This window comes from Schistocerca cancellata, chromosome 3, assembly GCF_023864275.1.
Source record: "Schistocerca cancellata isolate TAMUIC-IGC-003103 chromosome 3, iqSchCanc2.1, whole genome shotgun sequence".
Taxonomy (NCBI): Eukaryota; Metazoa; Arthropoda; class Insecta; order Orthoptera; family Acrididae; genus Schistocerca; species Schistocerca cancellata.
This window is the reverse complement of record NC_064628.1, coordinates 409,231,515-409,258,873: the sequence shown is the minus strand read 5'-3', so window position 1 is coordinate 409,258,873 and position 27,359 is coordinate 409,231,515. Positions and strand designations below refer to the sequence as shown.

The 27,359-nt window shown below is 39.5% G+C and overlaps 1 protein-coding gene across 2 annotated transcripts in view; it reads left to right on the top strand.

The window, feature by feature from the left end:
• Positions 1-27,359, top strand: part of LOC126175157 (protein phosphatase PP2A 55 kDa regulatory subunit) — an 87,637-nt gene that overhangs the window by 16,410 nt on the left and 43,868 nt on the right. Inside the window, exons 1-5 of one of the 2 annotated variants that reach the window (XM_049921736.1) lie at positions 19,059-19,272; positions 19,447-19,512; positions 19,768-19,865; positions 21,392-21,557; positions 26,526-26,638. In XM_049921736.1, coding sequence (XP_049777693.1) covers positions 19,266-19,272; positions 19,447-19,512; positions 19,768-19,865; positions 21,392-21,557; positions 26,526-26,638 — 450 coding nt within the window. In that variant the 5' untranslated portion in view covers positions 19,059-19,265. Of the gene's footprint in view, positions 1-19,058; positions 19,273-19,446; positions 19,513-19,767; positions 19,866-21,391; positions 21,558-26,525; positions 26,639-27,359 lie in introns of those variants that run through there. The other variant, XM_049921735.1, reaches the window with a different exon arrangement.

Below are 27,359 nucleotides of genomic sequence, written 5' to 3'. Positions count from 1 at the left end.
CACCAATGGAGCCTTGAACATTGGGTACAGATCTTTTGAGATTTAACGAACTGATACAGTTCAAGTCGACTTTTTGTGACCTTACGTGGGCAATACGTTTGTGAAATATCTGTGGTACATCTACCAACGCCCTTCCCAGGCAAATTAGTCCTGTCAGCGAAGCAAAATTAGGAGAAAAATCGTGTAGTTGCAAAACTTTGCACAGTGCTTGGAGGGAGCGTCCTGAACGAAATACTAAAAATCCTGAACAGTGATGAGTGAGGGTTGGGTTGGGTGGGTGGTGGGTTTGTTTAAAGGCCACTCGAAAAACGCACATTCTAGCGAAAAATGTTTCCCAGTACAAAGTTAAACTACATAAAATGTCCTACAAGAAAATTCCTACTCTTTTTTTCTCTAGGACTAATAGTTTCTGCATTGCAAGGGATGGGAAAGTTGCAGATCATCAAAAATATTGATCTACATAATAAAAGTAATGTAAATCTTTAAATGAAGTGAGTTAAAAAAATATCAAATGGGGGGGGGGGGTATACCAATCTAAGTCCAGTAGAGCCGTTTTAAGGGACCAATTGTGCTCAGGGGTGTAATAGGGTGGAAGGGGAAGATGTGTGGGGTAGATCATTGTATTGTGTTCATGCACTCCCCTCCTTCATAGATCTGCAAACTGAAGGTCGAGAAGGTGATTCTCCGCATTATCTATATCCAACAACGTCACAAGAAGCAACTACAGGGTGTTTCACAAAATTGTGTAAGAGCACCTTATGATTCATTGGCGACGCAGTGCGCAGACACGCCAAGGGGGTGTTTATTTTGCACAAAATGCGTTAACACTACATGAAGCGCAAATACGAGATACTAATAACGCTAAATCAAGTAATGAATATAGTTAGAATATATGTAAATTTCTGCACTTTGTTCTACACTGCTTGAGGGGAAATTGATTCTTAGTCACCCTGTACAGCAGGTGTTGCGTTCTCCTGGGGAAAGGCAACTTCTCCCACCATGAGTGCTGCTCGCTTTCAGGTTGCAGACAGGCTATAATATCTCCGCCATTTCCTGTTCAGTAGACAAAATGATTTCACAGAGTTTGTGTTCGTGTAGTGGAATTACGTGTAGTGGAATTATTTTTAGTTTATTAAGTGAGTACTTAATAGCAGTTGTTAATCGAGCTATTATGCAAAATGATTCGACATTTGGGGCTGTCATGTGTCTACCACATTGAAGAGCCTTTTACAGTTCTAACATGCTCTCAATATACATTCGACACCGCCGAATTCTTTGTCTCCACTAAACTGTCTGAAGAGGCCCAGAGGTTTAAATTGGCACATCTAGGTGCTACAGAGATTCAGATATTTCAGCATAACTCAAAGCAGTGCATTGCAGCAGATTGTTGTTCTAGGCTTGAACGTGATCAGTCCCTTCTTCAGTTTCTCCCGGCGTATTTCTTGCTCGAACAGTTCACGGATTCGTTGGACGCTACGGACTGGCAGTACACCTGTGGACTGTTCGAGCATGATCAGTCCCATTCCACCAGACATATTCAATTGCAGCTTGGAAGATATACTGTGGATGTGTGGTAAGTGGCTCTACTCGGTGCAGTCCACTCTACAAGTGCCATTAATTCCTGAATTACCTAAAGAGTTTACCAGTAACAAAATTAATGTTGAAAGAAGTGTAGTAACTTTGGGTCATCAGTAATTCACTACCAGGTGACTAAACTACGAGTACCATTACATGACTTTACAACACACTGTCAGTGATAGGCAGCAGCAACGTGCGCATATACCAATCCAATTCTTTTCTCACCCACATAGGAGCATATTTTACATAAAAGCTCACTTAACAACTGCAGATAAGCAGTCATTCAGTGAACTGAAAACAATTCCACTATTACTCAGTGAAGTTACTTTGTATGTTCACATAAGGGAACTGGACAGAACTGGACAGGAAATGATAAAGATACGTAGTCTGTCTGTAAACTGAAAATCGAGCAACGCCATGGTGGAGGAAGTCACCTTTCCCAGTAGAAAGCTACAGCTGCTATACAGTATGACTAAGAATCAATTTTTCCTCTACCAGTGTAGAACAGTGTGCAGAGATTTACGTATATTATGCCCTTACACGCTACTTTCGTTAATATTATTCGTAGCTCATATCTGCTTTCCATGTAGCTTTAACACACTTTGTGGAAAATAAACACTGCATGTGCATGTCTGCTCACGGCGTCGCCAGTCACTCATGATGCACGCTGTGGACGGTCCGTATAACTTTGTGAAACGCAATATAGTCGTGTCTTGTGACGTAGTGGGGTAGACAGAGTGGGACATCACCTGCACGACCTTCTGTCTGCAGGCCTGCGAAGGAGGGGAATGCATGAACACAATACAGCGATCTACCTTTTCTCGCGCTTCTACCCCACACATCTTCCCCTTCCACCCTGTTACATTCCCAGAACACAATTTATCCTTTAATAAGGCTCTACTACAACTTGTGTATGGTACACAAATTTAATATTTGTTTTTAACCCACTTCATTTAAAGATAAACATTAATTTTACACCGTTAGAACAATATCTTTAATAATCTGCGATTTTTCCAACCCCTGCAATGCGAAAACCATTAGTACTGGAGAAAGAAAGAATAAGACTTATTTGCAGGACATTATCTGAAGTTTAATTTTGTACCTTGAAACAATTACGCTAGAATCCGCGGTTTTTAGAATTATTCGAGAAAAACAGAAATAAAGAGACCTTTAAATGCTCCTCCACCATTCCAACGCTCACACAACAACGGTCAGGATTTTTTTTGTATGTTATTCAGGACAATCCCTCCTGCACAGTGCAAAAATTTACGACTGCGATCCTTTTTGGTCGTCGTTGACTGGGCTAAATGAGGACAATGACCAAACAACATTTTTTCGACGACTGCAACTCGACAGCATATGTACTTTCCTTAAATGACTATCCCACAGTCTTGAAGTTTCTTGTCTGGCAGCCAGTATACAAGGTAAATTGCTTACAAACCACTCGAGCAACTCACCCTAGAATACTGATCATGTGTGTGGGATCCCTGTTAAACAGGACTGACAGTGGATTTTAAATGTATGCAGAGAATGTCAGCACGAATGGTCATAGATTTGTTTCGACCCAGAGGAGTGTGTCGCAGAGATCTCAAAGAACTGAACTGGCCGACTCCTGAAGATAAATGTAACACTGTCCCAAGAAAGACTAGAAACCCCTACGCATCGCCCCCATAGGGACTGTGGGTCAAGATTAGATTAATTACAGTACGCAGAGAGGCATTTTTAACTTTCAGTCTTCCCTCGCTCGATATGTGAATGGAATTGGAGAAAGCCCTAATAACTGGTACAGTGGGGCGTACTGTCTGCCATGCACTTAAAATGGTTTGCAGAGTATGGAAGTAGATGTAAACATCCGGATATCCGGCTCACACAACTCCACAACTTGTTCCTGCTCAACATCCGAACTCAGCGCGTTGCCGATAACTGTCCTTAACGCCCAATTCCGCAACTAGCAGCAGACTCGTGATTTTTTTCATTTGACCAGTCTTCGCAATACTTCAGAAAACAAGTTCATATAAATTTAGGAATATTAAGCCTAAGAGCAATATTACATTTTTGTCTTTTTTTAAAAAAAGATAAATTATAATCTTATATTCCCTTACAGAAGGATGAAGAAAAAATGGTTCAAGAAAAGAAAATGTGTGTTAAAGAGCTTCAGTGACAAGTACTTCCACTGAGAAATAATTTTTAAGCTAACAATGACATTTATACTTTGCGTGAAGTGGATTTCATTAAGATAAAATCTTTCCATTTCGCCGTTTTACCATTGCGAAGTTTTGTTCTGGATAAATACTCGTCAATTTTTAGTACCGAACCAGAATCAACGCTATTTAGCCTAACGTAAGAGTGTTTGTACTCTTCTCTAGTTACCCACAAAAATTTTAGTGTTAGGGTGAGCCCATTCAAACAAAGACTTAAAACGAGAATAAAAACTCTCGCACACGTTCGTCGTTTTCCAAAGTGCAGAGGACTAATGAGCCTAAATATGTGTCGGCACTTTTCTACCCGAATGACAAGTTTCAGAGTTCGTGTAGGTGCATTAACGGACCCTTCCTCGACCTTTCCTGAATCCCAGATTCATGTCCGCCCAAGACACCGCCAGACCTAGATTTAGCCGAGTGCGTCTAGGAGGCTCTCGAAAGGGATGTGTTGGCTTTCTAACGTAGTGCTACCAATTACCCCCGTGATCTGCGGCTCGCGGTTATGTGTTGATGGACTAGTGTCGGTGCTGACGCTGCTGGGACTTTGTGGAACCTATCTGTGATAGTCACAGGCGCTGTCTTTTAAGGCGTTTGTTTATTAGTGTAGATGCTAGATTACTTCTGAGTGTAAATGACGGGAATGCTGTTTCTTTCAGTTATTTCCGCCTATTTTCCGGAAGTTGGTCTTTCTGTATTTATTTTCTCAGTGGCTTGGGCTTCTCTCCCTTTCAGTCTCGGCGTAAGGCTCATATTACACTGTCGGAAGTTCTTCGATCAAAGCTGTCAAAGACTTGTCAAACTTCTTTGACCAGACTACTTCACTGGACTTACTACACTATGGACAGGTCCATAAATTGGGGACAACGTTGGCGCCAACAGTGTTCGTCCAGTGAATCGACGAAATAGAATTGGGACCAACACTGGGGTCAGTGTTGGTATGATTCTACTGCTTGTCAGTTTTTCGACCAAATATCAAAGGGCGTTGGAGCATATATCCAAACGTCATCCACACATTGGCGGCAACGTTATTTATTTATTTATTGTTGTCGTATCGAAACCCGAGTTTATTTGTCGCTTGTTCAGTTTGTTTGTTGCTCGTACATTGTAGTTTTTGAAATCACAATTTCCCAAGAACACTGGAATAACATGCAAGTTCTTGAATATTTGGAATTTTGACAACAAGAAATACCTTGTGGAATCCTGATACGAGGAACCATGAAAATTGCAATGCCACTGCGGATGCAGGGCAATACCCCCAGCAAAAGTGCAGTAAGGATTACATCATAGCCGAATTTTGAAAAAAGGAATCTTTAATGTCAATTTATCGCCTTTTATTTTGAATTCAGTTATTTGGACAACCATCTCAAAATCTGTTGTTGATAAAACAGCGAACTGGGGCAACATTGTACCACGTTTTTCAACTTTCTGAAAGCACTCGACACAAAATGAATCACACATGACCTCAGACTTTGTAACACTTTACATCTGTGTTTACTGGGTGCTTGGAAAATGTGAAAACGTATTCTAATTATGGTCTATTAGAAACCACGCCAAAATGAAAACTGGTGTCAGAAGTAAAAATAAACAGTGTTAATTCGGTGTTGCAGGTTTACTTTGAAATATCAGGGTATATGTACCGACGTGGCAGTGTTGAATTTAGGTCATCACCGTCAGGAGCTCTCTACACATCAAAAGCAGTTACAGAATAATCACAAGTCTCAAGAACTTGCAGGAATATGGAAAGACAATTGAAACACGAATTAAAAATCCCAGAGGTAAAACTTTTACTTTTAGTACAAAATAATGCAAGCAGGTGGAACAGCAGCCATTTTAAACAAAAGTAGTGGATGGTGCAAAAAAATACGCTGACCGGTTAAAAATTGCATTGATAGACTGTACGACAAATGCCATCAAATTGCCCTGAGGGTTCATGCATCAATGGCATAATAATTGACGTCCTTCATACTTGCAACATTATTTATAAATAAAATCACTAGACAAGTTGATGGAATTTTAATTATTGCGACTGATGACGTACACCTTATTTACAATGTACTGATTTCGGAATGTGTGGAGTGTTATAGCCCACCATTGTCTTTTACGTGTTTTCCTTTCAGTGTTTTCCAGTGACAAAAGATAATTATTCAAACGCAAAACCGCAAATGCACCGGCAGCGATCTGTGTGTCAGACACTTTTATGTTGGTTCTGAACGAATTCAGCCGAAAGTTAGTGCGAATGTGTAGGCAATGCCCCACAAATGTTAGCCGTTATTGGCGCCAACGATGGCACCAATGTGTGTACGATAGCCACCGCAAAATTTCTCGTTACGGTTGTTCGAGAATGAAAGCTAACAGTTAATCGTACTTGCAGCAGCATTTAATGTAATAAGGAAGAACAGGAACACTGCAATCAGTCGCAGTATCATCGGGTTTTCATTGTCCTTGCATATCCAGATTTCAGCTATAAATTGTCATATTAAGTGCTAAAATACAAGTAAATTATAGAATCAGATCTGATTAGAGTCAACATACTATTGAGTGAGTTACAGTACTGCGAACTCGCAGCAGTATACGTCACCATATTATTTTATTATTCTATAAGCAGAAATAAACTGAGGTGGTTGTTTACACTTGCAGTAGTCTCCGTTTGCGTCATGTAGTGTAAGTAACGCCCTCTACCGGGTGCCATAAAGTCTGGGTACATAGCGAACTCTAATAAATAATAATAAAGCACATTTTAGTCATTTTGGTGTTAGTAAATAATATTTTCAACATGACACCCATGTTTTTTAGTGCGTAATTTATGCACATTGCACGATTGAGGTGAATTCAATAGAATAGGTTTGAATTGCTGTCGATTTTAGCACACCGACTGGTAATGTGTTTGTCAGATGGTTTAAATCTGTAATCTTCATCGAGTAAACCTTCTCTTCCGGCACACTCCAGACAAGCAAATCAAGAAGAGAAAGGTCTGGTGAACGAGGGAACCGCTCCAATTGACCTCTTTTCCCAATCCAGAGCGGAAAATTGTCACGCAACCAATCTCTAACAGCTGCAGCAAAACGGACAGGGGCCCCATCCTGCTGAAACCAGACCGGAAGTCCCTCACCCAAACACCCAATCTGAGGCATCAATTTGTCTCTCAGCATGATCAGATAAGTCTCATTCGTTACATGTTCATCCTAGCACGAGCTTTCCACAAACCACGCTACACCATCACCTTTTAGCGTTTAGATGGACTCATCCAATGTGGACCGCTTTGAGACCAGTATCGAAGATTTAGTCTGTTCACTTCACCACTGACATAAAACACAGTTTCATCACTGAATAACATATAGTCTTTATTAAAATTGATGTTTTCATCCAATTTAGCTGCAAACAATTCACACATCTACATGCATCTGTTGGGCTCATCTTCATGTGAGTGATGCAATATCTGTAACTTGTATGGATGAAACCTCTCCTCTGCAGTATTTTGTGGATGGATGATCTTGGAACACCAAACTCTGTGGATCTCCGACGAAGCGATTTCTTTGGCCAGCATAAACCTTGGCCAGGACAGCCTCTTTCGTTTGGTCTGAAGTCTTTGGTCGTCGGAAACAGGGTTTGTCCAACACAGTGTCCATGGTAATTATTTCCCGCCTGTATTAAAACAAATAGGTTGATGATGAGGGTATCGAACGTTAAATTCTTCCGCAATTCTGCGGTACGACCATCCTTTCGCCTTCTGTTCCACTTAAGAGCACCAACTCCACTCGTTCTTCTTTAGTCAGAATCATCATTCAATCTGAAAGAAACAAAATGTATTAGAATTTTTAGAATATAGAATATTTATTAGAATTTATTAGAATTGTCTATGTATCCAGACTTTGTGGGCACCCTATATAATACAAAATAACTAACCCAGTTTCAGCCCAATGCAGTAGTTTAAAACCCATTTTTTAATAAATATAATCAGCAAGTATATTTGCATATCACTTGCAAATATATTGAGAAATGACGACTTCCAATGTGTTTGTTCATATATTAATGGCGAAGCGATCCATCAAATCTTATACATAACGCCGGCTGGAGTGGCCGAGTGGTTCTAGGCGCTACAGTCTGGAACCGCGCGACCGCTGCGGTCGCAGGTTCGAATCCTGCCTCGGGCATGGATGTGTGTGATGTTCTCAGGTTAGTTAGGTTTAAGTAGCTAAGGGACTGATGACCTCAGAAGTTAAGTCCCATAGTGCTCAGAGCCATTTTAACCATTATTTTATACATAACATCATTAATGGCTCCATATAATTGTCCTATACGGAGTTGTTACATCACGCTAGTAATAAATTATTTTTTAGATCATTTTGATAAAATACAGTTACATATGAATTTCAAATTCGTCAAAAGCTAAAAACTAGCGTAGCCGCTTGTATCATGGTGGTTAAGAGGTCCACTAAATAATTAAAATAAAAGAAATATAAAAGTTTATACAAATCGTATTTATGAAGATCTGTTATCTTCATAGCAAAATTTTGAACATGAAGACGAAAAGGTTAATTTATCCAGTTACATTTAATAAAACATACAAACTTCCTCTACTGACGTAAATTCATACACAACATATGGTTTAGCTCCGACTGACCAAAGAACGATATAACATATTGCCTTTTACCTAGCCCCTAAGGCTAACAGTGGAATTGTGTTTTACTTGTTTGATGGTAAAGCCGATGTAGCGTTGGATAGTACCAACAAAATGGAAGAAGAAACGACCCACTGATAATAATTCCGGCCCGAGGTGCTGGAGTTGGCGATTATGTGTGCGTGAGGTGTGCCCACTTGTGTGTGTGCGTGTGAATGGTTTGTGTGTGTGTGTGTGTGTGTGTGTGTGTGTGTGTCTACACTGATGAAGGCACCGGCCATCTGCAACTTGACGTGTCTTCTTTACGGTAAGTAGCAATCTGTCTTTTGCCACATTGTTGATATTCGTACCTGGAGCTTCCATTTTTTGATAATAACAAGTTACGTAGTCAGATTCCACTGTGCCTAGTGTTGTCATGTTAAAGGCAGATCAAAATTTCCAAATAATTTTTCTGCTCGATCGTGACCTCTCGTGTCGGCCCGAGTGGCCGTGCGTTTCTAGGCGCTACAGTCGGGAACCGCTTGACCGCTACGGTCGCAGGTTCGAATCCTGCCTCGGGCATGGATGTGTGTGATGTCCTTAAGTTAGTTAGGTTTAAGTAGCTAGGGGACTGATGACCTCAGAAGTTAAGTCCCATAGTGCTCAGAGCCATTTGAACCATTTTTGACCTCTCGTGCCCCATAGCAGTAGACAGTCGAAGAGCTCCCATAACCGGCTGCTCTTTACCAACACCAGCTCATTGAAAAGGCGAACGCGAGATGACCTCAGATGGCAGTATATCTCCGTCTCTTCCAGAACGTCCATGAATCTGCCTGACCTTCTCAGCTTTAGGTAACAACCTGACGACTGACCTCAGAGAGGATAAGGTGTATCCACTCTCAAACAGGTGGGCAGCAAAGTTGGATCTCTTATCTACATATCCCGCCTATCCAGGGCTACATCCTCACCAAACCTGAACCCAAGTCTCCTACCTGTCTGTCCCATGTAACAGGCACCACAGTCTGAACCACATCTGATTCTTAGTGCACGTTTCTTTTTTCAACTACATTAGCCAAAACATGTCAAAGGTTGTTTGCAGTTGAAAAGGAAAACTGTGTGTTTTGTTATTTGGAAACCGATGCTATTTGTGCTAAAAGGTGGCACAGTATGGCAAGAAAATGTGTTTGTTACTTATGTCTTCCATTTCATTGTTAACTACAGGTTCGTTTACATTTTGGTAATTTAAAAATATTTTTCGAAATTCTTTTCAAATGGGAAAAGTGGGAGCTTAAGAGGATAGTTTACAGAAAAATTTAAAAAGAATTCTCAAACTGGTTTGGGAGATTTGAATGGTGGTCAGAAATAAAATCAGCAGAAGCATAAAGCTTATTTTTAATTTTTATTACTAATGGAATGTAACAGTCTGTGTAGGACAGTTGTAAGAACGTGTTAATGAACTCTTGTATAAGATGTTGCGGATCGCTTCACCGCTAGTATATGAACAAACATATTGTAAGTCAGAATTTCTTGATGTATATAAAAGTTATATCCAAACATACTCGTCTGGAACCGCGCTACTGCTACGGTCGCAGGTTCGAATCCTGCCTCGGCCATGGATGTGTGTGATGTCCTTAGGTTAGTTAGGTTTAAGTAGTTCTAAGTTATAGGGGACTGATGACCTTAGAATTTAAGTCCCATAGTGCTCAGAGCCATTTGAGCCCAAACATACTCACTAATTTTATTTATTAGAAAATGGTTTTAAACTGCTATATTGGACTGAAAATAGGTTACTTATTTTGTATTATAGAGGACGTCATTTACAGTACATGATGCAAATTGAGGCTGTTGTACTTGTTGTAAACAACAACCTCAGTTTCCTTGTGCTTACAGACTAGTAAAGTCATGTGGAGACATATGCTGCTGCGAGCTTGTTGGATAACTCACTCAGATGGCACGTTGACCAGACTGAATCATTGCTACTGGACAATGTGGTGTTTTAATTAGTGTAAATCAATGCTGATATGTAACTTCCGTGTACCTTAGCACTGAAGATGGCAGTTTATCTGAAATCTGGATATGCAAGAACAACAGAAGATCAATGGGACTACAATTGATTGCTGTGTTCCTGTCCTTACTTATCATAGTCTACGGTCGATGTACACAACGATTCCCTATGGAATCGAAGTTGATTTAATGTAATGTTGACGGCGAGAGCCTTGTTTGAAGTGAAAGAGAAAGGGAAACGATTGTGGTTGAAAACTTTGATAGCGAGAATAAAAGCTCGAAGTGTCCAACAGAATTTACTACGTGAGCTATGTGTGAGGACATAAAGAGCTACGAAAATTATTTGAGAATGGACGAACAAACATTTCAGTTTGCCGTAATGAAAGCAGCTCCTCATACTTGCAAACAAGGTACTCACTTAAGAAATGCGATTTATGATAACGAACATCTCATGGTTATTTACGATTTTTAGCAACAGGCGAAAGTTATCTGAGCTTACAACATAGTAATGGTTCACAGTGTACATACCATTTCATGTGTTGTTCCAGAAACATGTGCAGCAGTACGTAAATCGTTTAAGAAGTACTGAGACAATTCTAGGACTGTTCATTTCGAAAAGTACACAGCCGTCCTCCCTCCAAATCTTTTCCCCAATACCAGTTTGAGCTCTATCTCAAATTACCTAGTTGTCGACAGGACTTATGCCTGTGCTGCAAGAACACCATCTGTCCGTCGACTTAATAAATACTGCGATCACTCACTGCTTTGGATGATCGAGACAGATGTGGTAAAGGCAACATTGGGTGTCTTAAGTAGACGTTTCGGACAAACAACGCAAAAAAGTATGTGTTCAGTCAGCTGCTAGAAAATCCATTTACCTTGTGTAATTCAATATGTACACAAGATATAAAGGAACGAATAATATCTTGTTATATTGATGATTTCGAAGTTATGCTTGTGTGCAACTGCAAATCGTACACAGACATAACATCGCAACCAGTGACACAACATTACTAGCAGTTGCGACTGACGGATCAGCAACATTGAGAACTGTCTAAAGGATGTAATTTTTAGCTTACTGCTTCAAAAGTTTTTGTTCTACTATTGGAATTCCAGCGTAACCCCATTGTGAAATGTAAGCATTCGAAGCCATGTCTTGTTACAAATACATAGCGATTCCGTGATGGTGTTACAAACTTTCAGGGATGATGGAGAATGGTAAATGTATCATTGTGAGGTAAGGGACCGCGGTCCCGAAACGATCTAGTCGAAAGTTAGAAGCGAAAAATCGTTCTGATATCTTGGAAAGTAGAATACATATACTGGTACTGTTGTTGCTGATATTGTAGAAAGGCAACTTTCAGAGGTGGTAGTATGGACAAGAACAAGAAAAAAAGCCTATAGACATGGGCTCTAAAATACATATCTTAAATCTATGAACACTCGTTGTGTGAAATCTTATGGGACTTAACTGCTAAGGTCATCAGTCACTAAGCTTACACACTACTTAACCTAAATTATCCTGAGGACAAACACACACACACCCATGCCCGAGGAAGGACTCGAACCTCCGCCGGGACCAGCCGCATAGTCCATGACTGCAGCGCCTTAGACCGCTCGGCTAATCCCGGGCGGCTGAACACTCGTTCATCTTCGCTTCTGCGAAACACGCCTCTTCTGATGAGCATGTGCCATTAGCTCTTAAGGTCCCATATTTACTGGACTTGTTTTCTTGGTTTAGTCCATACCACAACTTCCAAAAACATGGAAACCAAAGAACTTGCAATAGGAATACGTGTTTAACGGTATAGAATATTGAACAAACACTCTCTTTTGCCCAACTACCGCTTATGAGTTGCCTACCCTACAATCTTAGCAACAATAGTACTGGCATATATATTCCACTGTGAGAGGTATCAGAACGATTGACGCTTATAACTTTCGATCATATAGTTCCCAGATCAGAGTCCCTTCCCTCAGATTGATACATTTACCCTTCTCCATCGTCCCTGGAGGTTTGTAACATCATCACGGAATCACCTTGTACCTGCAACATGAGACGGCATCGAATATTTACACTTCACAATGGAGTAACGCCAAAATTGTAAAAGCAGAACAAAAACCTTTACAATCGTAAGCGTAAAAATACGTCTTTCTTCAATTTCTTATGTTGTTCCATTAGCCTCTCCATAATGTTGTGGACTGTGTATACATGAAAGGACCTAGGGCCTTTAACGCAACTGAACAGGTCATTCACTGGAAAAGGTTATGTTAGGCTACTTGGAGACTATTGTAGCCATTCGTGGGCTTATGTTACCAAACAACGACAGAATATGTATGGGTGACAATGCGCCATGTCACTGGGCCACAACTGTTCGCAATAGGTTTGAAGAACATTATGGGCGATTCGAGTGAATGATTTGGCAACCCTGATCGCCCGACTGAATCCCATCGATGATTTGTGGGACATAATCAGAGGTCAGTTCGTGCACAAAGTTTTGTACTGGTAACACTTTGGCAATTATGAACAGTTATAGAAGCGGCGTGACTCGCAGGGTACTTCAACGGCTGGTTGAGTCCATGCTACGTAGAGTTGCTGGCTGCACTTCAGCAGAAAAAAGGAGGTCCGACATGATATTAGGTGATATCAGACCCGAATCTGGATGGGGGAGGGGGGGGGGGGCAAACCGGGGTATCTGCCCTTGGCGGCAGTTTCAGGGGGTGCCACATTCATATTCTTGAAGAAGAAAACCTTGTTTCACGAAGCGCCTAGGATTCATCGATCGTTGGTCATTCGATTGTTTATATCATCTGATTTTGAAACGCATCCCTGTTGGGTTTTGAACACATTCGAAGTTGATTTCTGAACGAATCATAAGTTGATTTTTGAATGTGAGCATTGTGTACGTGACGTCTCTGTCAGGGCAATCCTCGTCGCATCTATAAATAAAAAAAATAAAAAAAACCTTTCCAAAATCAAAAGGGGACGGAGCTATCGAGCTGAGTCGAATAAATCGGAATGCGTGAATGCCAGTCGCTGTTTGTTTATGCGGCTGATTGCGTGTTCCAGTGATAGGCTTTGTTATAATTTTTAGCGGGACTCCTAGATTCAGACTACCAGTGTGGAAATAAACGACTAACAGGAATGACAGTTTGCAAAGATTACGTATTATCTTCTCATTGTATCCAAAAAAATGAAATTTTGACAGAAATCTTTTGCCAGAATGCTATACTAATTAGGGCCAGTTGTACAGCCACCTTAAGCAGCGGCTTTAGTTCTGTTTTCGTAATAGTGCGGAAAACGCATTGTACGTATACACAATAACGCCTAACCGGAGAATAAACGCGGGATAACTGAATCGGTGGTTCTGGCAGGATTATTGTAGTTTAACTTTTGACAGTGGCAGGAATTAGTGATGACAAGATTGTTTGTTAGAACGAGGAAGGAGAAGAAAATATGACATCACGCAAATTATGTAGAAAAAATATGAATATTCCAAATTTATATAAAAATTTCTCACTGCCACTACTTTTCGATCTCATGCTTGAGGAACAGGAACATATGAATGAAATGTGAAACTATTTGCTAACATAAAACATGTTGCTTGTAGTAGGCCTAATAGGCATTTGATATTGGTCTTCGTGAATTGTATTCTGTCGAGTTATTTATGTGAATGAGGTAGATAAGCCGGCTGGTGTGGCCTTGCGGTTCTAGGCGCAGGTTCGAATCCTGCCCCGGGCATGGATGTGTGTGATGTTCTTAGGTTAGTTAGGTTTAAGTAGTTCTTAGTTCTAGGGGACTGATCACCACAGATGTTAAGTCCCATAGTGCTCAGAGCCATTTGAACCATTTTTGAGGTAGATAAAAATGACCATTTGTGCCAAAACAGTCTCGCGTATTTGGCGTGTGTTACAATAGCTGCAATATTAGTGAGGCCTGTTACGTTGTATCTAGCAGACAGTGACAAGATAGACATAATCAAGTCTTGGGTGGTCGAATTAACAGCTTTTTCAGTATTAGAAAAAATGGCTCTGAGCACTATGGGACTTAACATCTATGATCATCAGTCCCCTAGAACTTAGAACTACTTAAACCTAACTAACCTAAGGACAGCACACAACACCCAGTCATCACGAGGCATTCAGTATTAGATAACGACATCTTGATTTTTCATGTAGCAAAACTTTTGACGAACTTTGTTGAGGTAATAGATTCTTTCGCAGAAAGGGAAGCACGCCGTGTAAAGCTGTAACAAGATTAGAGAGGAAAAAAGCTGGTATCTAAGGATTGAAGAAATGTGTACTGTTTTTCTTGTCTCTTATCTTTACTACTTTAGTGTTTACTACATTTAATTTTATAACACGCAAAAGAGAAAGTTATTAGTTAATAAGGCTTCTTATTCTCCCGGTCGCAAATAATCCCACCCAGTATGAATGGTGCGTTTTTTTTTAATGGGGGTTAGGATGTCAAACCAGCCGACGGGGAACAGGAGAGACACCACAGGACATTTGTAATTCCCACTGTCCCGAATATAGATTTGATGGCTTCCATTGCAAAATATACACGTTTGAATTACACAGAATGTGAAATAGTGACGTGCGATAGAAGAATACTGTGTGAAGAGGTGTGGCACTGCACTTTGGCACACTTAACACCAAATAACGTCTCACATTTCCTCGAACATATGTGTTTTATATATCAAACTCTTCAGAAAAATGTGGGCTACAAAATGAACATTTTTTGAAAAATTATTTTTTTTAAATTTTGATGTTCTACCTCAAACTCTCTCTCTAGAGAGAGAGGGGGGGGGGGAGAGTGGGCGGGGGCGCTACTATTGAGTATTTGCCCCGGTTCGGAAACATTGTAGATACGGGGGCTGGGAGGTATCGCATGACTTTCGTCACCTCAGTGTATGTAGAACACCCCAAGAATTAAAACTGTCGTGGACTGGCCAGTATGTCTCAATTTTACTGTCATAGATGAACACTAGAACGTACAAATTATACATGTGGTGGTTGGACTATGTGAGGAATAGGTTCATGCACTCGTTTCACAAGCTGTAACCTGCACACATTGTGTCATTTATTATTGGTTGTGTTGTTGTTGTTGTTGTGGTCTTCAGTCTTGAGACTGGTTTGATGCAGCTCTCCATGCTACTCTATCCTGTGCAACCTTCTTCATCTCCCAGTACCTACTGCAACCTACATCCTTCTGAATCTGCTTAGTGTATTCATCTCTTGGTCTCCCCCTACGATTTTTACCCTCCACGCTGCCCTCCAATACTAAATTTGTGATCCCTTGATGCCTCAGAACATGTCCTACCAACCGATCCCTTCTTCTGGTCAAGTTGTGCCACAAACTTCTCTTCTCCCCAATCCTATTCAATACTTCCTCATTAGTTACGTGATCTACCCATCTAATCCTCAGCATTCTTCTGTAGCACCACATTTCGAAAGCTTCTATTCTCTTCTTGTCCAAACTATTTACCGTCCATGTTTCGCTTCCATACATGGCTACACTCCATACAAATACTTTCAGAAATGACTTCCTGACACTTAAATCTATACTCTATGTTAACAAATTTCTCTTCTTCAGAAACGCTTTCCTCGCCATTGCCAGTCTACATTTTATATCCTCTCTACTTCGACCATCATCAGTTATTTTGCTCCCCAAATAGCAAAACTCCTTTACTACTTTAAGTGTCTCATTTCCTAATCTAAATCCCTCAACATCACCCGACTTAATTCGACTACATTCCATTATCCTCGTTTTGCTTTTGTTGATGTTCATCTTATATCCTCCCTTCAAGACACCATCCATTCCGTTCAACTGCTCTTCCAAGTCCTTTGCTGTCTCTGACAAAATTACAATGTCATCGGCGAACCTCAAAGTTTTTATTTCTTCTCCGTGGATTTTAATACCTACTCCGAAGTTTTCTTTTGTTTCCTTTACTGCTTGCTCAATATACAGATTGAATAACATCGGGGACAGGCTACAACCCTGTCTCACTCCCTTCCCAACCGCTGCTTCCCTTTCATGCCCCTCGACTCTTATAACTGCCATCTGGTTTCTGTACAAATTGTAAATAGCCTTTCCCTGTATTTTACCCCTGCCACCTTTAGAATTTGAAAGAGAGTATTCCAGTCAACATTGTCAAAAGCTTTCTCTAAGTCTACAAATGCTAGAAACGTAGGTTTGCCTTTCCTTAATCTTTCTTCTAAGATAAGTCGTAAGGTCAGTATTGCCTCACGTGTTCCAGTATTTCTACGGAATCCAAACTGATCTTCCCCGAGGTCGGCTTCTACTAGTTTTTCCATTCGTCTGTAAAGAATTCGTGTTAGTATTTTGCAGCTGTGGCTTATTAAACTGATTGTTCGGTAATTTTCACATCTGTCAACACCTGCTTTCTTTGGGATTGGAATTATTATATTCTTCTTGAAGTCTGAGGGTATTTCGCCTGTTTCATACATCTTGCTCACCAGATGGTAGAGTTTTGTCAGGACTGGCTCTCCCAAGGCCGTCGTAGTTCCAATGGAATGTTGTCTACTCCGGGGGCCTTGTTTCGACTCAGGTCTTTCAGTGCTCTGTCAAACTCTTCACGCAGTATCGTATCTCCCATTTGATCTTCATCTACATCCTCCTCCATTTCCATAATATTGTCCTCAAGTACATCGCCCTTGTATAGACCCTCTACATACTCCTTCCACCTTTCTGCTTTCCCTTCTTTGCTCAGAACTGGGTTTCCGTCTGACCTCTTCATGTTCATACAAGTGGTTCTCTTATCTCCAAAGGTCTCTTTAATTTTCCTGTAGGCAGTATCTATCTTACCCCTAGTGAGATAAGCCTCTACATCCTTGCATTTGTCCTCTAGCCATCCCTGCTTAGCCATTTTGCACTTCCTGTCGATCTCATTTATGAGACGTTTGTATTCCTTTTTGCCTGCTTCATTTACTGCATTTTTATATTTTCTCCTTTCATCAATTAAATTCAATATTTCTTCTGTTACCCAAGGATTTCTACTAGCCCTCGTCTTTTTACCTACTTGATCCTCTGCTGCCTTCAGTACTTCATCCCTCAAAGCTACCCATTTTTCTTCTACTGTATTTCTTTCCCCCATTCCTGTCAATTGTTCCCTTATGCTCTTCCTGAAACTCTGTACAACCTCTGGTTCTTTCAGTTTATCCAGGTCCCATCTCCTTAAAGTCCCACCTTTTTGCAGTTTCTTCAGTTTTAATCTACAGGTCATAACCAATAGATTGTGGTCAGAGTCCACATCTGCCCCTGGAAATGTCTTACAATTTAAAGCCTGGTTCCTAAATCTCTGTCTTACCATTATATAATCTATCTGATACCTTTTAGTATTGGTTGTAGTTGCGGAAAAAAGTGATTGCTGGTAATTAATATAGTCAGTATTACAGTCTTATAAAGTAGTGATAATAGTAATAATACTTCAAATTTACACAGTTTCAAAATATTACCGGGTAATTACATGCATGTTAGGAACCACTGCTCTATTGTGTAAGCTGATCGTGCTAAGGAATTTACGAATACAGGAAGACTTGCAAAAACTTAAAAACTTGACAAATTCTTAATGAATTACAAAGCGCAAGCTGTGAAGAAAAAGTTCAGTATTCTGCTGAACTGCGCCGTGCTTTTGCTACGCACTGATTGTTTACCTGCATACAGAAGTTGGTCTCAATCTCGTCCAGTTCCTGCTTCATCTTCTGTCTTCTGGTCCATCTTATTGTTCGGGCTGCTTCTTTTCTTGCTCCTAAGAAAACTTCCCATTTTTCCGGGTCCTTCTTGCTGCTCGTCTCTCCACGCTTTCCTGCGAGTCTACCGCTTCGTCACATTCCTTGTTCCACCACCAGTGCTACCGTTTCTTTTCTTTCTTGCCCCTAGTTCAGCCTGTTTCGCCATATTTCGCGTCATGTTATCCCATTCAGTGAATGATTCAATTCCTTCCTTATATCTGGATCGATTGTGTCTTAATTTGTCTCTGTCTACCTTTATTTTTTCGGTTCTTATATTCGTCTGTGGCAGTCTATCCCTGTTTGGAATCCAAAGGTACTTAACTTCTCTAAGATAACAGTTTTTTGCGTATCCAAAACTACGTTCACTCCCGCTTTCGCATCATAATGACCTAATTTCCGATGCTATTCTATATGTCATCATGTGTACGACGAGAATATCGGTAGAGGCATCAGGGCAGCAGGAATGTACTGGCGACGGAAACGAAATCTTTTCGGCCGCACTTTAAACTCTGGACAACATAAAGATTATGAAGTTTCCCCACTTTCCACCCAGATGAAAAACTTTGTTTTACGCAATTTTAATCGTAATTTCCCTTCTAATAGCTGCAACGAACGTACGATCGCAAATGTACCGGCGTCAAGAAAAGCGGTAATTAGTTTATGAATATCATTCAAAGCAAATTAAAAACAGTTTAGGGTAGGTCTTTATTTACCTTGACGTGTTTTGACGCTATGACGATTCAGAGAGCAAAAAATAGATTTTTATATATAGCGACTCTTTCGACCTGTCGATAACTCTAAAATTGTTCTGCAGTTGCTACTTGGCGTACCTCTGGAATTGCGCAGAAGCAGAGATAATACTGCTTCAACACCTTTAGTCACGTGATCTGTAAGTCTCCAAGCGCTTGTGGCGCGATGCGATAGTCAAGTTTTCCTGATATTTGCTCGGCGTGTGACGTCATGTTGGTTGTTATGCACTCGTGAATACCGCCATTGCTAGTGACAATTTTATGTTGAAATGTGACAAATCCTTTTTTATCGCTCCTCCTTTTAAAGAAACCCAGTGAACATAAATTTTTAAATATCTCACAGACTGCAGTAATCTTCCGAAATTCTCCCCGGTGTCTGCTATGGCCGGTAAGCAACTTGTTTATGTGGGATAAATACGGCGACCTAATTGTTCTCTGGAAACATGACGGTTAGGAATTTAAATCTCGGCAACCTCACTTTCGATAACTAACAAAGATCTTGTTTTTGTGCGTATGGTATTTTGAGGAGCGTTGTTAAAGGGATTGTATCTGTTATTTTTAGGTAATGGGGAGGTACAATGGTGCTTCTCTCAGGTGAAAGGGACGCTGGAAGAGGATGTAACAGACGGTAAGTTTCATGTCAGGCTATTTTATTGTGTTATACATTCATGTAACAGTTGCTTCAGAGAGCAGAGAGAGAATGAAAACCACTTTAGATATGTAGTTGTAACTATAATGTTTTAGCAACAACTAGTCCAAATAGTTGCGGTAAGGGGTAGCAGACAGTACCAGTAATCTTCGTAGTACCAGTTAAATACATTTAGTAAAATAAAACGTTTTTCCACCTTGCGAATCTCATTTGTGTGAACATTTTATGTTACAGCTGATATCATCTCCTGTGTCGAATTTAACCACGATGGTGATCTCTTAGCGACAGGGGATAAAGGAGGACGAGTAGTCATATTTCAGAGGGATCCTATCGTAAGTAGTTGTTTTCTGCATTTCGGAAACATGTAATTTTTCATACGTGTTTAATGTAGTGCGTAGACCTTGTTAATTGAGTGAATCCTAAAGCAAAACTTTTGAGACTAATAAATTTACTGTCGGTGAAGTCGTTAGACAGATTGGTGAATTTATAAAGTATGAACCATTTTCTGTAATACTTTGACCTAAAACATAACTGCTCAGGATATTAGTATTTAGTTGCCATTATATGAGATACCTTCACTCCGTAACAACGAAACTGGGCATTTTGCAAGCTTTTGTTCGCTACAGATGAATATAAACCCCTGATGGTGTATAGTATAATGGTTTCAGTACTAAAAATGTACAATGAGAAATTATAGATGCCAATTCTTCTTGTTTACTTCTCAGTGATTTGTGTGTGTGTTTTGTTCAAATATTGTTGGACAAATGAACTTGTTCAGTAGAGTAAGAATAAGTATTGTTAAATATCTGACCACAGCTAAAACAGGCGTTGCTGGTCACTAGATGGAATTGGTTTTTGTAATTTTTTTAGGATGGATTTCACCATTTGATTGGGCAAGTTGCTCTCACAGTCTTCCACATTTTGCCAAAATCTGGTCAGTGAGCATTGTTTGTATGCTATATCAGGTCAGTCCATAATTTTTGTCACAGCCTCTGAATGCTGCTGTTACTGTGACAGAAAAGAAACCAGTTCACTGTTGACTTGCATAATGACAGAAATTTTAAGTGTGAAGTGCAAAATAATGTAAGTTTTTTTTATCTTACCTGCAGTGGCCCACTCTTAACACAACCAGAAGACGAAGTATACTGATATGACGTATCAATGTGACTATATTTATATAAATTTTTCATTCATGGATAACTGTAATTATTATTAAAATATGTGAACAACAAGGGGCTTTTATTGTGATTTAACTTCAGTATTGGTGCCTGCTTGGCTCTGACACCCAGCTGTTCATCTGGGAGCTATTTTGCCAGCACTAAGTTGTATATCTTCATCATAGGGTAGAGTTTGGTGGTGTTGCTGTGAGTGAAGGTGGTGGTGGTGACGACAGACTTGTGTAACATAGTGTGAAGTTTGTCTTAGGTTAAAAGGTTTAGTTAGTCAGGCCATTCACTGTGGAAATAAGATACAGGTTGTGGTAGCAAATTCATGAATATTGTAGCCAGAGATCCATGTTTATGCCATATTTGACACATTTCATTTTCCAAATCATTACTTCAAGATGAATTCATAAAAGCTGTGCTGCTCTGTAGACAATCTCACTGTATTGTGAAAAATTAGGCCCGCAGGCTACGTATATGGTATCATTATATTTGAAAAATACTCGTCAACAAGTGTATTATTGTATCATAAACTTAAATAGCAATTATCTCTGTGTATAACTAATTTGTAGTGAGTTTTGGATGAACTCATGGTATTGTGAAGTGTGTCAAATGTTTTCATTGTCCATTTAACTTTATTTGGTTTTAAGTTGTGTTCACATAGCTTTCAGCTTCATTATTTAATTGTATTTCAGAGTAAAAACTGCATTCCAAGACGTGGGGAGTACAAAGTGTACAGCACATTTCATAGTCATGAACCTGAGTTCGACTACCTCAAGAGTTTGGAAATTGAAGAGAAAATTAATAAAATTAGGTGGTTGAAAAGGAGGAATCAAGCCCATTTTCTTCTCTCCACTAACGGTAGTCCAGACAATATACCTTATTTTGTTGTCAAATTAGATTTAATTTTTATTGGCTCTCGAAATATAAGTATTTGATAAATCTGGTTGAATGTCTGTAATTGTACAATGATTGTAGATTTAAATAATCGCTTAGCTTTAAGGCAGCAAATAGTTCAATATTTTACAGTACAATAGGTTGTGATCATATTTACAGAATGTGTAAATTTGTTCATTGATGTTCAAAATATGAGCTAGCAAAATTATTGTGTGTTGTTTATCTAGTGATTTCTCAATATAGCCATTATTTTTTGTATAAAATAATTTGGTTGGTGTAGTGCTTAATTAAACATAGGTATCAGTTTACCAATTACTTTTACTTCAAATAGTATGTTTATATAATAGAATATAAGCTGAAAGATGCATGGTCTGCATTTGGGCGTGGGTGTGAATGTGAATGCAACTATTACTATTGTATTTGCGTGAGATGGAGTGAAAATAGAAAGTATTCAAAGTTTTTGGATTTTGGTAGTTGGCATAGGAAGAAGAGAAATATTAACTTCTTGGTTTACTGTTCACAAATGGTTTGGTGGCTGTGTATCTGACTCATACCTTCTATTTTTTCAAACTCGTGGTTTTCAAGGTTCAAAAACACAGTTGTAGAGTGTAAAGAGCAGAATGTACAGTATGTTAACTGTAAGTTGGCAGACTGCTCTCAAGTTCAGAATTGGTAGAACTTAGTAAAAGTCAGGTGGCTTTGTCCAGTGGTAATTTGTTTTTGGCTTTGACCAACATTAGCTAGCTGCCAGTACTGTGTGAGTAAGCCATTGTTGGCTGCAGTGTTACTTTGTTGTACCTCACTGTATTTCATAGTTTCCTTTGCTAGTGATAAGTGTACGTGATTGCTGCAGTTAGCAACTTTAAATGTGTCAATAACGCGCGCGCCACACTCACTTAAGTGCCTGGCAGAGGATTCATCGAACCATCTACAGACTATTCCTCTACTGTTCCACTCTTGAGCAGCATGTGGTAGAAATGAACACTTAAAGATTTACATGTGAGCACGTATTTCTCTTGCTATAAGTGGACAGTGGCTAAATTTTTCTGCATTGGAGGAGAACATTGGTGATTGAAATTTTGTGAAAAGATCTCGTCATATTGCAAAAACACTACAGTTTTAGTGATTGCCACCCCACCTCTTTACCGTATCAATGGCACACCCTCCCGTTTTAAAATAATATAAAAGGACTTAGACTTTTCTGAACTTTTTCACAGTCTTCTGTCAATCCTATTTTATGCAAATTGTGCACGGAGCAGCAGTATTCCAGAATAGAAGAGGCGCAAGTGTCATGTAGGTAGTCTCCAAGTGTCATGTAGGTAGTCTCCAAGTGTCATGTAGGTAGTCTCCAAGTGTCATGTAGGTAGTCTCCAAGTGTCATGTAGGTAGTCTCCAAGTGTCATGTAGGTAGTCCTCAGTAGATGTGTTGCATCTTCAAAGAATTTTGCCAATAAAACAGTCTTTGTTTGCCTTCCTTACAATATTATCTATGTGATTATTCCAATCCAAGTTAATTCTAATCTTTAGCTATTTAGCTGATAAACGGCCTTTAGATTTGTATGATTTATTGTGTAACTGAAATTTAAGATTCCTTTTAATAACCATGTGGATGATCTCACAATTTTTGTTATTTAGAATCAGTTGTTTTCGTCACATACAGGTATATTGTGTGTGTCATTTTGCAGTTTATTTTGATCTTCTGATGACTTCAACAGATAAGTCAGTATCATCTGTAAACAGTCTAAGAAGGTTGGTAAAACTATCTACTAAATCATTTATATAGATTAGGAACAGCAGGGGGCTATAACACTTCTTTGGGGAATGCCAGATACCGTTTTTGTTTTAATCTATGACTTCAAATCAGTTACTACAGAGTGTGACCTTTCAAGTAGGAAATCACGAAACCAGCCTCCCAACTTGTAACACACTCCATAGGCATGCAATTTTATTAAAAGTTGCTTGTGAGGAATGGTGTCAAGACTTTAGTAACTATGGATCAGTTTGAGATCTCTTGCCGGCCGGAGCGGCCGAGCGATTCTAGGCACTACAGTCTGGAACCGCGCGACTGCTACGGTCACAGGTTCGAATCCTGCCTCGGGCATGGATGTGTGTGATGTCCTTAGGTTAGGTAGGTTTAAGTAGTTCTAAGTTCTAGGGCATTGTTGACCTTAGATGTTTAGTCCCATAGTGCTCAGAGCCATTTGAACCATTTGAGATCTCTTGTTGATAGCATTAATTACTTCATGTGAACAGAGAGTTAGTTGTTTCACATGAACAATATTTTCCGAACCTGCTCTGACTATTTGTCTGTAGTTTTTCTTCAAAATAATTCATAATGGTAACAAATAATATATGTTCTAAAATCCTACTGCAAATCAGCGTGATACGGATGTATAATTCAGTGGATTACTCTTATTCCTTTTTTGGGTATTCGTGTGACCTGTGCGACTTTCGAGTCTTTAGATATAGATCTTTCGTCTAGTAAGCTGTTGTATCTGATTGTTAAGTGTGGCGTTATTATATCAGCACACTCTGAAAGGAAACTAATTGGTGTACAATCTGGACCAGAAGCCTTGGCTTTAAGTGATTAAGCTGCTTCACTACCTGGAGGATAGACACTTTAAGTTATCCATGTTGACTGCTGTCCGTGGTTTGAATTTTGTAATATTTACTTAGTCTTTATCGAGGAAGGAATTTCAGAAAACCGTGTTTACTCTGCTTTAGTGATGCTGTCATCGGTAACATTATCGTTTATGTTGGGCAGTGAAGGTATTGTTTCTCTCTCACTGCTGGTATAGTTCACACGTGACAGGAGTTTCTATGGATTTTCTGGCAGATTTTGAGACAGTTTGGTCTTGGACCACTACATATTAATGTGGCATACAGATGCAAACAAATACCGTATTTACTCGAATGTAAGACGCACTTTTTTTCCGGTTTTTGTAATCCAAAAAACTGCCTGCGGCTTAGAATCGAGTGCAAAGCAAGCGGAAGTTCTGAAAGATGTTGGTAGGTGCCACCACAACTAACTTCTGCCGTCGAATATATGTAGCGCTACACGGGCATGCTTTGTAGGCACAAAGATAAATACTGGCGCCAAAACCTCTGCGTCATGAAATAAATTAAAAGAAAAAAAAAGGAAGGTGGAAGACAAGCTTTTTTTCTCTGCGCCGAGTTTCGACCACTGCATTTTCATACATTATCCAACGAAGTAAATACAAATTCCGTATTGTTCATCTTCAAATGTAGCAGCATTTCAATGTACTACGAAAACCCGAGTGGCAAGAATGTTTAGGATGTTTGTCAATGTGGCCAACTCTACGTTCTGATTTTTTTCCAATCTGTGAGAAGAGATGGTTGCTAATGGAAACTTTTATAAATTGTTAATCACATGCAGTATTCTCGTCACCATAAGAATAATACGAATATGAACATTTTGCCATGTATTGTTTCGTTTTGCTGCTATCTCATTTAAATCCTGTCTGCGTAATAAACCACAAAACTAGAGTGAGACAACAGCAAACGTGGAAGAATATACATATCATGTCATGTTTATATCCGTATTATTCTTATGCTAAACAGTGATACAGTCAGAAATGAAGCGAGGCAATTGACTAGATTTTTAAATCTAAGATGACTCTAATTTCTGTGCAGAATGTAATGTACTAAAGAGGCGCCTGCAAAGATTTTCAAACGGAGAAAAATTTTCGCTAAACTCTCGTTCAGAACATCTTCTATCATACACAGTCTATTATTTGGTTCTTGTTGATCATTATGACAGAAAACAGCAGTGTAAGTAACAACAAGTAGCAGTCTCTTGCCATTGTTTTGCTAATGAGACGATTCCTCTCTCTCTCTCTCTCTCTCTCTCTCTCTCTCTCTCTCTCTCTCTCTCTCTCTCCTTTTTTCTTGAGCGGCGGTAGCACACACAAAAGCAAGCCATGCCGCGATCGGCGACAGGCCATAAACACGCAGTATCAGAGTACGACAAACAATGCATGACACAGTACAGTAATGCATTTTCAGCGTAGAGTGACGTAAACACCTATAACAAAGAAAACTGCGCTTATCAGATCAAAGAAAAATAAGCAATCATTTCAAACCAGACGAAGCACGTGAAAAAGGAAGGGTACCCGTATAAATACGGACGGAGCGCCTGACGCATAGCAATGGCTACCTGGTAAAGCTTAACTGCTAAGCTTACGACTCGAACCAAACTACTGTAGCTGTATCGTCATTCATTCGACCTAAATTGTCTCATATTACAGTGGACCAACTTTGTTTCGATTTGGAGATGCGGCCTAAAACTTTTCTCTCCCCTTGAATTTCGAGTCTCAAATTTCAGGTGCGGCTTAGATTCGGGAAATTTTTTTTTTCCTTGATTTCGAGTCTCATTTTTCAGGTGCGGCTTAGATTAGAGTGCGGCTTAGACTCGAGTAAATACGGTAGAAGAGAACAAAAGCAATATTTATTTTGTTGCTTTGATGTTTTTATAATTTTGATTGCTTTTTATGGACTGGTCTTGTAGTGAATCCTGAGATATGTTTCAGATTGGAAGATGGTTTAGTTGTGAGAGTGAAGACAGTGAATGTGAATATGAAATCTTAGCTGTGCTTGTGTAATGATCTGTAACATGGCTCAGAGAGGTTGACAGTTGAATCAGTGAAGTCAACAAATGTAAAGAGATTGATTCATTTTTGTTATGTTGCTATTTTGCACATACAGTATTGAACTTGAATGACTGGTTTACAGAGATCAGTTTGATGAACGCATTCTTCAGACCATGCACTTAATGTTGCCAGGTTCAGTTTTATGGGTAACTTAATATGTTCATTTTATAGTGGAGCCAAATGTAATTAAGCTGTTCAGTGTGTAAAGTGTATTTTTCTGTTACCTTTATATTTTACTTAAACACTGTTTAACTTATTCCAGATAAGACTATAAAACTATGGAAGGTTTCGGAACGTGACAAGAGAGTAGAAGGTTATAATACCAAGGAAGAAAATGGACAGATAAAGGATCCTTCCTGTATAACACAACTCCGGGTGAGTATTTGTATTTCATTTGGCATAGCATTGGGAGAAAAAGATGTGTATTATGATCCAGATCAACCACGCACGGTATATTACAGGAAACAAAACAAGCCTCTTACAATGAAGTGACCTTCGTATATTTTATATGGACACATGTGCATTGACCTTCAATATTGAAAATCTTAGACAATTTTTGACACTACCTAAGATTAATAAAATTGGTAGAGCTAACCTTAGCCAACACAGTAAACTCCAGTTCAGAGGGGGATTTTATGAGAAGGGTGATTCCACACGTGTAAGTTGGTATCTGAGAGTAAATAGTAGTACTGGGTCGAGAGGAATCTGGTGAACTATTTTTATAAAACTGAGAAAGTGCTTGACCGAAGGCTATGAATAATCCCCGTAATGCCTAGAGACAGCATCAGTAAAAAAATTATCTATGCAGTAGTTATATTTTGAGAGGAGGCACATGGACTCAATCTGTTGTCTCTAGGATTCGTTACCTTTTCATCTTCTTATTAGCAAATATATGTGATTCAAATCATTATCGCACAACTTTTTAAACGCTTTGTTTTAGTTCAGTGTGTGGAGTTTCCTTCTATATTCTCTTACAGCAATGTTTTTTAATTAAATAAGTATTATTTTTGAAATATAGAATAGTTTCGTGCCCAAGTGAACCTCTGCCTGAAGCATTGAGCAAGAAATAGCACACTTCCAAGAGAAAAGGTGGAAG